This window comes from Pteropus vampyrus, unplaced genomic scaffold (assembly GCF_000151845.1).
Source record: "Pteropus vampyrus isolate Shadow unplaced genomic scaffold, Pvam_2.0 Scaffold74, whole genome shotgun sequence".
Classification (NCBI taxonomy): domain Eukaryota; kingdom Metazoa; phylum Chordata; class Mammalia; order Chiroptera; family Pteropodidae; genus Pteropus; species Pteropus vampyrus.
Genome location: NW_011888855.1, coordinates 4737232 through 4749884, shown reverse-complemented (window position 1 = coordinate 4749884; position 12653 = coordinate 4737232). Strand labels below are relative to the sequence as shown.

The following is a 12653-nucleotide window of genomic DNA, read 5'->3' as shown; positions in this document are numbered from 1 at the left end:
ATGCCTATATAACAATTAATACCTCTGTGTAAGGTAAATGATCATAAAGTTAAAAGACAACAGACAGAATGGGAAAAATATTTGTAAAGTATAAAACAGGGTTCATATGTAAAAAAATATTAAAAGATTTTACAAGTCAATATTAAAACGATAAAAATCCAATAGAAAAAATAGACAGAGATTTGAAAAGAGAATTCATGAAAGTCTTCCATGATCATACGAAAGTACTTAACCTCATCAATAATATATCATATTGGCTTATTAGATAGACAAAAGTTAAAATTTGACTATTCTCAAGTCTGGTGAGGAAGCAGTTTGGGGTACAACCAACCTAAAGGGCATTAGGCTATATCTATCAAAATTAAAAATGTACATATCCTTTGATCCAGCAACTTCACTTCTAGGAAGTCATCTTAAAGAAACATGGGTGAGTGCTTAAACATCTATTCATCTCATCTTTGTGGTAAATGATCTAATTGTACAATAATAGGGTACTGGTTGGATAAATTGTGGAATGACCATGTATTTCATATATGTAATACATCAAAAGAATCAATTAGATCTTGTAACGCAGGAGCTCCAGGCCAGGAACTTGCACCTGGGTTTTGGATTTCCGAAAAAACCACCAGAAGGACGAAAGGCATGCCATTTATTACTCACGAGTCAGGGGAACTCAGATAGATGGCGGCTGACCGGAGCTGCAGAAAAAGCTGCTGCTGGCAGAGAGCTAGCAACGTTTTATACACACAGGCAGAGGGAGGGGTTATCTCACTGGGGGAGCAGCCGCCTGTGCTGCTATAGTACAGGAGCTGGTTACAGGAGCAGATACTGTCTGTGGGAGCAGCAGAAAAAGTACTTGGAGCTCCAGGCCTGCTGGGAGCCCTTTGTTTACTGCCTTCCTTAGGGCTGCTGACCAAGCAGCCATCTGTCTTCTGAGTATGTGGAGGGGCTATGTTCTGAATTAACCCCACAGATCCGTATATACTAATGTGGAAAAAGATGTCTGCAGTACATTGAGGAATGAACAAGCAAGCTTAAGAGCAGAACAGATAGTAAGCTTCCATATTTTTTTAAGAACAAGATGTACTCAAAGGTCACATGACTCACCTCAATCTCTCAATGCTAAATCACTTTTCACCCCCTTACACTCAATTATTTTTTAGAGTACTTATGCTCATTGGATATTGCCTTTGTTTATTGTCTGCAGAAAATTCCAAGTATACAAGGACTGTATTTGTTCAAAGCTTTATCCTCAGTTCCTAATACATTTTATATGTTAAAAAATGAACAGGGACCCAGAAACATACATATACATTTCAAAACCTAAGAATGCAGATTTAAAGTAACAAAATCTCCATGATCCGACACTAAATGCTAAAATATCCTAAAATAATTAATATTTGTATAATCTTTCCTATTGACAAAGCAGCTTATATAGTATCATTTGGTCCTACAGCCCTATAAAATGCATAAAAGTATAAGTAATTACACATATTTTTATTTTATGGTTTGCTAAAGACAGTCTTTCAACTGATGATCCCAATCCTGTTTAACTCACTCCTTTTTATATTGTTTTCCAGACGAATTCTAGATGTCTGAACACTGCAGTTTTATTCTGTGTCTGTATATATATATCTTATACATATATAACATAACTATACTTATGTATATAAAACTATACATATATAAAACCATAACTATACCTATATATTTAAGTTACATATATACACACATACATATATATATACACACACGCACATATATATTTCCCTTGTAGAGAATGTTCTTTCCTGCCTATGTAGCATACAGTTGACCCCTGAAGATGTGGCCCAGACCCCCCGCAGTCAATAATCAACGTATAACTTTTTTCATTTCACGTGTAACTTTTGACTCTATAGTTAGAGTTTCACATCCACAGATTTAACCAACCGCAGATCAAAATCAGTATTTTCGATCCGCGGTTGGTTGAATCCACAAATGCGAAGCCGCTGGATGCCCGTGGATAAGAAAGGCCAACTGTACTGGGAAAAAAACTGTAGTATGAGTGGACCCGCACAGTTCAAACCCATGTTGCTCAAGAGTCAACTGTACAAGTACTGATCCTTCAAAACCCTGTTTAGGCCACACGGCCTCACTCCACTGGCACGCACCAAAGACACTTCACGGTCTCCCCCAGAAGTGGCCCAGGAAACCGGAGAGGCAGAACTAGCCCCGCCCACGCCTGCGTCAGCTTCTGGTTCCAACTCCCCGCCCCCTCCGAGGAGTTTCCCAAAACCCAGCGCGGCAAACCTCAGCTGCGTTAAGATGGCGACTCCCATGCATCGGCTCATAGCCCGGAGACAAGCGTAAGTGAGGGCCCCAGTCGGGGGGCGGGGAGACGCGCGTCAGCCGAAGGGTGAGCGGGCGCCGAGCTATGGGGCCGGCGTCGGATCCTCAGTGGGAACCGGCAGAGGGTGGCCGTTTTTTTCACGCGTTGCCTGCTCCGGGCTCCGACCGGGCAATAAGTTTGGTGCCTATCGGCCAGCGATTTCGTGGAAGACAGCTAGCTGCATAAGGTCCAAGGGGCGGGACCTAGAGGAGTTATGAAAAGAGCCTCGAGTTTTGTTTCCGAGTAGGGTTCGCACAGGAATTGGTCACTAGCTGGTTTTTGCCCCTTTGCCCCACCCAGCTGCCCACCACACTCGTGGCCGGGGGGAGCATGGAGTCCTGATCCGGACCCCCTACTCTCGCCGACGTATGCAGCCTGTAGCCGAGCTGGCTTTTCCTGTCTCTTTCCTATCGCCTTCCCTAGGAATAGCCTGACTACGACACCAACTTTCTCCCAAGTTATTGTCTTACTTTCTGCCATTCATTTTCTTGAACAAATATTAATTTATTCATTATCTACCAATATGTGCCAGATTTGGGGTATAGAGAAAAAGAGGTGTTCAAGACAACCTGTGCTTTCAGAGAGCTTACATTCTAGCGGTGGGGAGAGTCGATAAATTAAACATTTTAAGTAAATGAAGTCGGTGATAAGAATTTTTTTTTATACGCCTACAAGCCCCGGTCTTCCTTGGTGGTCTTCCATCCAGGTACTAACTGGGCCCAACCCTGCTTAGCTTCCGAGATCAGACGAAATCGGGAGTGTTCAGGGTGGCATGGCTGTAGACGGTGAGATGAATTTTGAAGGAAATAGGTGATGGAAAGAGAGTAGGGCCCTGATTAGGTTGGTTGAACTGGAAAGGTATTTCTGAAGAGGTGACAGTTGAACAGAGATTGAAAGTGTGAGAAAGGAGCCAGTCATAAGAGGATTTGAGCATCCAGACAATAGCATAATTGCTTTGAGACAGGAAAGAACTTAGTTAGTCTTTAAGAACTGAAAAATGGCCATTGTGGTGAATGAGTGAGAGTGGCACAAGATGTTTGCCATGGACAGATAATGCAGGAGTCATCTCACATTCCCCTTGTAAAGCCTTTTTTTCTTCTACAAACCTACACATGTGAATGTCTGCCACTTTTTCATTCTCTCAGCATTTCATGCTGTCAGCATTTGCACATCTATATCACTCGCATTCTGCTAGCATATATATTTATATTTATCTTTTATTTGTATTTTTTATTCTAAGAGCCCTGTTCATTCTCTGCCCTCCATCACACTCAGTCTCATGCAGGATGAGAAGAGTTTCTTGAGTATAAGAGTAAAGATTAAGGGAGTCAGGGTACCTAGTATGCTTGGTGGAGGAAGAAGGCTTTCAAGTCAGACAGTTCTGAGATCAAGAATGGAATGATCATAATACTTAATAGGCATGCTAACTCTCAGGTTTGTTCTTTTGCTTTGGTTCCGTACTTGGATAGTATGGAACATTCTCTCCTTTGGTCCCAAGATGACTGTAGTACCTAGGGCCCTTTATATCCTCTCAGCTTCAAGTTAATGTCATCTCACTGGTGTAGATTGGATTACATGCCCAACCCTGAACCGTGTCTGCGCGATTGTGAAGCTCTGATTGACTTAGATCTCATTCTTCTCCCAGTGCAATCTAATGGATCTCTATTAACCAATAATGAGCTGGGCGGAGCGGGGGCGGGGGGGGGGGTAGGTGAGAGGAGGTAATGAATGATAGATTGGCAAAATCAGCCAATGTCCACTTTAAATATGAAGTGAAAGTAAGACTTTTAACACCTAAAGAATATTGCTGTTTCTTATTTCAGAAGTATCAGAGTGTTAAACAAATGTTCTGTTTTCTACAGTATGACTGTATTTGGTACATGAGCTACACAGAAGCAAAAAACAAATTTTCCTTCGAGGAGCTTCTTGTCTTGTTGGGAAGAACACATATAGTTTATAATAAAAGCTATCATGATATACAGACTGTAAGTCACCAAGGAGTCAGAGAAAGAGGGCCTTCAGAGGCTAGGGGTGTCCTGGAGAGTTTGGGGAATATTTGGGGGGTGGGGAGCAGAAAAGGAGCCTTTGCTTTTAATTTTGTAGTCATCAAAGAGGTTTAATTTCATTTATAAAGAGTAAATATTGTTTCCATAATAACAAGTTTTAAATTGTTTTTAAGTTAGTCATGAGAAGCAAGAAAGTATTGTTGTCTTTCTTTTAAAAAGTCTTTGGAATAATAGAGAATGGGAAGAATATAAAAGAAAAAAAAGAGCCTAAATCTGAACTCCCCATGTAGCAGATCTCTCAGGGACTTAACTTTAAATCAATTGAAATGAGATTATTTTCACTTTGTAAATTGTAATTCCATGTAGTCATCTTCATATTTAAGTAGATTGTAGAATCTTGGCATTATTGGGATAATTTCTTCAATAACCCTTTCCCTGGATTCCCCTACTATCTCTTCAGCATCCAAGGTAGTCATCTAACTTTGGATTGAACACCTCCAATAGGATGTATTCACCCTCTTGAAGTAGCCTGTTACATTTTTCAAATCTCTCAAAAAGTTTATATTAAGCTAAAAAGAAAAAATGATATTTACCAAGCTAAAAACCCTGTTCCCTTCTAACATCTCAGCTTTTGACCTAAACTGTGGTTTCAATCAGTTAAAACCCCTAAGTGTTTTCCATTTGAATTGCCATCAAGTCAAGCTTCCCCTGTATCGATTTTCTGGACTAAAGTGTCAAACTTACTTTTACCTTTGTTAAATTTCATCTTGTTAGAGTCAACACAGTTCCAGCCTGTCAAGACCTATTGGATCCTGATTCGGTCAACCCGTTGTATTAACTATCCCTCTCAGCTTTGTGTCAACTGCAAGTTTGATAAATATGCACATCTGTGTCTTCATCCAAGTCATTTATAAAAATGTTGAACAAGACCAAACTGAGGACCAAACCCTGCAGGCCATCACTGGATACCTGTCTCTATATAATTTATTCCAACCCATTAAACAGTACTCATAGTCAACTGATCAACTGATTGTTCTGTTTTGTTCACAAGAATATTGTGAGACTTTCCAAGATGCCTTATTGAAATATAAATACCCAAAAGGCAATAAGATTTGATATCTAGCAATCCTGGCTTTTTTTTTTTTTTCCCCTGAATGGATTTAATAAATCCAGCCAGAATTTTGCGTGCAATGGATATCAAGTTCATTGGTCTAGTTTGTGAAATCTACCCTCCTCCCCACTTCGAAAATCAAAACAGCATTTGTCTAATTTCAGTCTTTGAGCATCACTCCTGTTTGCCAGACAGAGTTCCTCAGATTACCAGCTGCAGTACCACAGTCTCACCTGGAAAATCTCTGGTATGTCCAGGAGCAATCACATGGGCTATGTGACTTAAACACATTCAGAATGGATAAGGGCACTGTTACCCACTCCTCAAGAATCTTGAGCTTCAATTTTTACTTTTTTCATTCTGCTTATCATTGTGTTTGAGTTAAGACCGAAGCAAAATAAAAATAATTCTGCTTGTCCACTTTGCCCATAACGTGGTATTGGTGGCCTATTTGCCTATTACCCCAAATAGTGAACCTATTTCTTTTTTTGATTCTTCGTGGTTTAAGTATAACTGAAACATAAACAATTTTCGATGTTCTTGATATCTTTCACTGGTCTCAGTTCATTTGGGCAGGAGGCTTTCAGTTTTTTCTCTTATACGCCTTTACAATTCTTCTGTATCCCTTAGTTATATGTTCCTTTAAAAGTATCTTTTAATATCTGTTTTATGATTTTACACACAATCCATGTTCATTATAGAAAAGTTAGAAAATATAGATAAGGAAAAAAGTATTATAATCCTACCCCAAATACAGTCATTGTTTACATTTTAGTGTATAACCTTTCAGGCCATTTTAAATATTTTAAATGGCCTCAGAGTGTTCTTTATGGATGTACAATAACTTTTTGGCCATTTCTTTTGTTGTTGGATAGTTAGGTTTATGCTTATAAACCATATCATACTTCCTGTAATAAATATGTATGAAACTGAATTTTTACATATATCTTATTATTTCTGGGTCAGATGGTATGGACATTTTTCAAAAGTTGGGGTTGTTGAGGTTTAATTTACATAGAGGAAAATTCATCCTTTTTAATGTACAGTTCTATGAGTTCTGAAAAATATATATAGTCATATAACCATCACCAAAATCAAGATATAGAACAATTTCAATATACCAGAAGCCCCTAAGGCCCTTTCCCAATCACAACCTCCTCTCTCCTTGCTAATAACCACTCTTCTAACATTTATAGTAATTACTTCCTTGCTTCTCTTTGTACATTTACCATCTAACTATACTTTAATTTTAATGCATTAGAGTTTAATTATACCTATCTTTGAACTTTATACAAAATTAGACAATTTGAATTCTTTTGAGCCTGGTTTATATCTAAGATCCATCTAAATTAAATTAAGCTGTAATTTGTCCATTTTTATTACTATGAAGTATTCCACTGTATTCTATACCAGGGTTCCCCAACCCCTGGGCTGCAGATTGGTAGGAACCAGGCCACACAGCAGGAAGTGAGCAGTAGGTGAGCGAGCAAAGCTTCATCTGTATCTGCAATCTCCAGCACTAGCATCATCGCCTCAGCTCCACCTCAGATCATCAGGCATTAGATTCTCATAGGAGTACTAGTCTCTGTATACCACAAATTAATTACTCTACTTTAACGTTATTTCCAATTTCGAGGATGTTACAAAGCATGCTGTTAAGAATATTCTTTTAGTTCTTCCTCTTCCTCTTCCCTTCTTGAACAAGTCGGTCCTGAAGCCCTTAGGTGGTGCAGAGCAGGGCAGGCATCCATACAGGGGATCGACCTGGCATTGGAATGTCAGCACTAAAGTGGGGTAAGTTGGGCGGCATCCACGAGGAGCATGAACTGGCCTGCAGTGTCAGCAGGGTGTGTAGGACATCCAGTGGGGGAACAGTCCAGTGCAAGGTATCAGATCCCAAGCAGAAAGAGGGCAGTGTCCATACATGGAGGCAATTCAGCACAAGTTTGTCACCTGAGTGGGGAGAATATAAAAGTAGGCGAGGAGTGGTGAACTAGGTGGGGGTGTAAGAGCCTAAGCAGAAAGAGAAATGTGTACACATGCGGGGACCTGGCCTGGCAATGGGAGTCAGCCCAAGCAGAGTGAGAAGCATGTCCGCATGGGAGTGGGGGAGGACAACGAAGGACAGAGTATCAGATCCCAAGTGGAGTAAAGAGAACACCTGTATGGAGGAGGGGGCAGCAGTGGCAGCAATAGGCAATTGCTCATATGAAAAGAAGTGACAAAATGAGTAAATCTATTCAGGATCATGGGATCTAGATTTCTCACTGGGGAAGGAAAGAATGGAGTAAACCCTGTGAAGGGTTTGGATTGGAATTAAAGGTATCGGTATGATTTCATGGTTTTCAAAATATGTAACTATAGATATAAATGTGTGTGTGTTCCCTACCTCTGTCCACTGAGCATATGTGGGAGCAGCAATATCCCAATAACAGTGAGCATCCATGTGCCCCAATCTTAACTTTTAATATTATCAGGGCTCCCTCAGGCTGATTTCAGGGCAGGGCAGGGAAAGTGTAAGATGAACCTGGAATTTTTTGTTGTACCAGAAAGCAAGGTTATGCTCAAAGAATGATGGAGCCATGTCAAAACAACACAGAATCCACTTGAAGGGATTTCATACTGACCAAGTCTAGGACAATCTGAGCATCAAAAAAATTGTGGTAATTGATTATAACTCATTGAATAAAAGAGAAAAAATATGAGTTTATAGCGATAGATACATAAATGATCTAAAAATTTAATGAGCAGGATATTTATGGGTTGTCAAGTACCAACCAACAAAATATATTTATGAATTACTATACTACTTTTCGATTACAGTTATGTAACAGAGTACCCCAGAATTTAGTGACTTCTGACAGTAAACATTATCTCAAAGTTTCTGTGGGTCAGGAATTCAGGAGCCACTTAGCTGAGTGAGTCTGACTCAGCCTCTTCCGTGTGGTGTGGTCAGGATGTTGCAGGGTATGCAGTCATCTCAAGGCTTGACCAGGACCAGACAGTCTGCTTTCAGGATGGCTGATTCACAGGGCTGCTGGCAGGAAGCTTCAGTTCCTCCTCATGTAGGCCTTCCTAGATGCTGATTGAGCATCTTCATGACATGGCAGCTACTTAACCTGATCTTCGAAGTCACACTTCATCACTCTGCTTTATTCCATTAGTTAGAAGCAAGTCACTAATTCTGAGCCACACATTCAGGGAGAGGAGAATTAGGCTCCACCTCTTGAAGTGAAGAGCATCAAATAATTTGTGGACGTAATTTTAAACCACCAAAAGTTTTAAATGGACAACAAGTAACTTTACAATGCAAAGTCTGGTAAGAGAATGTACTAGTTCATAGAAATATGCAGTGAAATATTCTGGATTGCTGAGGCATTAGGTTGTCAATTTACAAATGTTTCAGGAAAAATAGTTCTTTAAAATCAAAACTTTTCTGTAAGGTTGTGATTGTTTCAAATATTTTTAAAATGCCCTACAGGAAAGCAGTGTTCTTACACATGTTATCTGGTATAGTTGCACATGGATGTCTACTGCATAAATACCTACAGGTGGAATTGCTGGACCATAGAGTATGCATCTCTTCAACCATGGTAAATTTTTTTTCAGAATGGTTGTACCAGTTTACACTGGGACTAACCATGAGTGTTACTCTTGCTACATATCCTTGCTAACATTGGCGATTGCCAGTTTTTAATTTTAGTCTTTCTGGGGGGTGTCTAGTGCTATCTCATTGGAGTTTTAATTTGCTTTTCTTTCATTAGTAATGAGCACCTGTTCATGTTTGTTGATAATTTGTATTTTCCAATCCCATTTTTGTACTGTCTTTCCATTTTCCACTTCATCTTATTTTTCTGTTATCTGTCATTTTCTTATTGATTTGTAAGAGTTCTTTGTGTACTCTGGAGATGGTAATATATGTTGCAAGAATCTTCTCCCATTTTTGGGGCTTCTCTTTTTACTCTCTTGTACATTTTGATGAGATTCTTAATTTTAAATTTTAGTATAATTTATCAATCTTTCTCTTCATGATTAGTGTTGTGATTTGTTTTTTAAGAATTCTTAACTCAAATGTGTCACTTTTTAAGATACTATCTTTTAAAACCTTTATTGTTTGGCCAGGTCTGTGATTTATGTGTGCATATAGGGAAAAGTAGAGGTTAAGCCTTTTCCATATGCATAACTAGTTATTCCTATACTATTCATAATCTGTCCTTTCCACCACTGCTCTCTGATGTCATGGTTGTCATAAATTAAGTGTTCATATGTACATTAGTCTACTTCTGGACATTCTATTTTGTTCTGTTGGCTTATTTGTACATCTTTGCTCCAATCTCATATTATTAATATTATAGCTTTATCATAAGTCAGTGTCTTTTAATCTAAGTCTTCCTTATTTGTTCCTTTACAAGGGTATTTTGGCTATTCTTGACCTTTTGAATTTCCATTTTAGGATAAGTTTGATAAGTTCCAAAACAAACAAACAAACAAAAACCTGTCGAGATTTTTATTGGCATCACTTTGAATCTATAGATCAGTTTGGGAAGTATGGATATTTTTACAACATTGAGTCTTCCAGTCTATGAACATGGTATATCCCTCTATTATTCACTTCTTTGGATGTCTAATTCCTCTCAGTAATGTTTGTTTTCTGCATAAAAGTCTTGCACATATTTTCTTCAATTTATTTTTAGGTTTTTGGTATTTTTCAGGCTATTATAAATAGCACCTTTTAAAATTTCATTAACTGTTTTAGTTTTGTAGAAACAATCGATTTTTACATGTTGACCTTTTATCTAACACAGAGTTCGGCAAACTGAATCCTGCCTGCTACCTGTTCTTGTAGGCTTGTAAGCAGAGATTGTTATTTACATATGTATATAGATGATCAATTTGATGACAGGGAACACCAACTTTGAACCTCAATTGAGTGAAATGTTATCCTCCAGAAAAGAATTTCATTCTTCTCATTAGTAAACCTCTTTTATGTGAAATATTTTTCTTAATAAAATATTTGTGGAAATTTGTTCTCTTATTATAGAAGTGTCTACATAATATCCTTAATTTTGCCTCTTGGTCTGCAAAGCCTAAAATATTTACTATCTGATCCTTTACAGACAGTTTGCTGACCCCAATCTAAAACCTTGCTGAATTCACTTATGAATACTAATTATTTTTAAAATGTTATCTGTAGATTCTTTTGGATTTGCTGTGTACATAATACATCATCAATGAGAAATGACAGTTTTATTGCTTTCCAATTCTTTTATCAGTTTTTCTTTGCTTGCTGCATCTTAACCTAATTTTAGGGATTGTGAGTTTTCTTAGCCTCCTAGATGACTAATAGCCGGGCTGCACTCAATAAATGGTTGGTTTATTCTTAGGGTGTAGCCCCTCAGAGTCCTAACTCTGGAAACAAATTTGTCTTCCTAGCTTATTGTAAGTGATGCTGATCCTGTTGAGTTAGGCAAATACCCCACTGCAAGAGTCGACTTAACTCAACAGGTCGTTTAGAATGTTGTGACTGTCTTTCTAGTTCTGAGCTAAAGAGTTGGTCTGAGTTACGTAGTTGGCCATTACTGGCATAGAATTGAGGATGAAGGTTTGAACTCAAACAAGGTCCATGCTCTTAACCACTCACTATACTGCTTTGTGATTAAATCTAACATAAATAGATTAAAGTGTGAAATTATGTTTATTTTTTAGGTAGACCTTAAACATCTTTTTCACTTTATATTGTTTATGTCTTTCATGGCAGAAAATGTCAAGCGAAAAATTTAAGGCCTGTATTCTAATTTTTGCTCTTTAGTGAAGCAAATAAGCAACATGTAAGGTGTCAGAAATGCTTGGAATTTGGACATTGGACTTATGAATGCACTGGAAAAAGAAAATACCTACATAGGCCTTCGAGAACAGCAGAACTAAAGAAAGCTTTAAAAGAAAAAGAAAACAGATTATTATTACAACAAAGGTAAGTTTATATGGGGTACCCAAAGAAATATTTTTGTTTATATTTATGGGATTTATTAAGGGCCTGAATGTTTCATGGTGGTTATCCAGATTTAGATTATAATTCTAGCTAATGTTTAATGAGAGCTTAGTATATGCCAGGCACTGTACTAAGCTCTTTAGAAGTATTAGCTTATTTAAGTGTCATATCTATACCATAAAGGTAAACTATTATTAACCCCCATTTTACATATAAAGAAACTGAGGCACGGAGGGGTTCAATAACTGGCTCAGTGTCATACAGCTAGTAAGTAGAAAAGTTAAGTGAAACCAGTTAGCTTTCTTCAGAAGCCATATTCTTAATCATTTTGCTTTATTGCCTCAGTTGCCAATGACATGACCACAGAATACTGTGAGGTAGATTATGTGAGCTGATATGAAAAGATATCTAGGAGAAATGTCCAAGATACTTATATTAAGTACAGAGACTAGGTAGAGAACAATATGTAAAATATGCTATCATTTATGTTAAAAAAAAAAAAAGAAAAAAGGAATAATGGAAGTTTTTGGAAAATAAAAATGATCAATAATAATAGTTCCTTTCTAGAAGGAGAGCTAGATAGGAAGGAAACTGGAAAATTGTTATTTACCCTTTTGTGTCCTTTGAATAAAGCTTTTAAATTCCTGTGAAATAAGTAAGTATACATGTTTCAGAGAGACTTAAATAGGAAGGTGCCAGGTCAACTTAATGCTTCATGTTAGCGTTCACACAGCGTCTTCAGGACTGTGTGCTCTCTAATAGTATCTTAAACATCTGGACTTTCATGGCAGCAGTCTTCCACTTTGTAGACCTCAAGTTTCTTTAAAGGTTACGCAGGAATAGATAAGTAATCAGTTTTTAGGTCATCAACATTAATATGCACTTTTTCCAAAAATAAATCTGTATGAGAAGGTGCTTCCTGGTTCTCTATTTTCACATCCTGTTTCCTAAACAACCCTTCTTTAATTTCACTAAAGAAGACACACCTCTCACCTATCTAATCTTACCTTGTATTGTCCTCATGTATAAAAAGCCAGAGATTTTTCAAAATACTGATATTTGTACTGATAAAGTGAATGGCCCTAATTATTGGAAGGAAGTTATTTTGCAAATTTTTTTTCCCAGCAAGATTGAAGGAGGACCTAATTGAGTTATCAATTTAAAAGTATATTTTATGTA

At 37.8% G+C, this 12653-nt stretch overlaps 1 protein-coding gene and 1 pseudogene across 1 annotated transcript in view; one reads left to right on the top strand and one right to left on the bottom strand.

The window, feature by feature from the left end:
* The first annotated feature begins 2228 nt into the window (after positions 1-2228).
* ZCCHC10 (zinc finger CCHC-type containing 10) overlaps positions 2229-12653 on the top strand; it is a 14858-nt gene continuing 4433 nt past the window's right edge. Inside the window, exons 1-2 of the mRNA XM_011362302.2 lie at positions 2229-2345; positions 11295-11456. Coding sequence (XP_011360604.1) covers positions 2305-2345; positions 11295-11456 — 203 coding nt within the window. The 5' untranslated portion in view covers positions 2229-2304. The remainder of the gene's footprint in view (positions 2346-11294; positions 11457-12653) is intronic.
* On the bottom strand, positions 3034-3152 carry LOC111741224 (annotated as a pseudogene).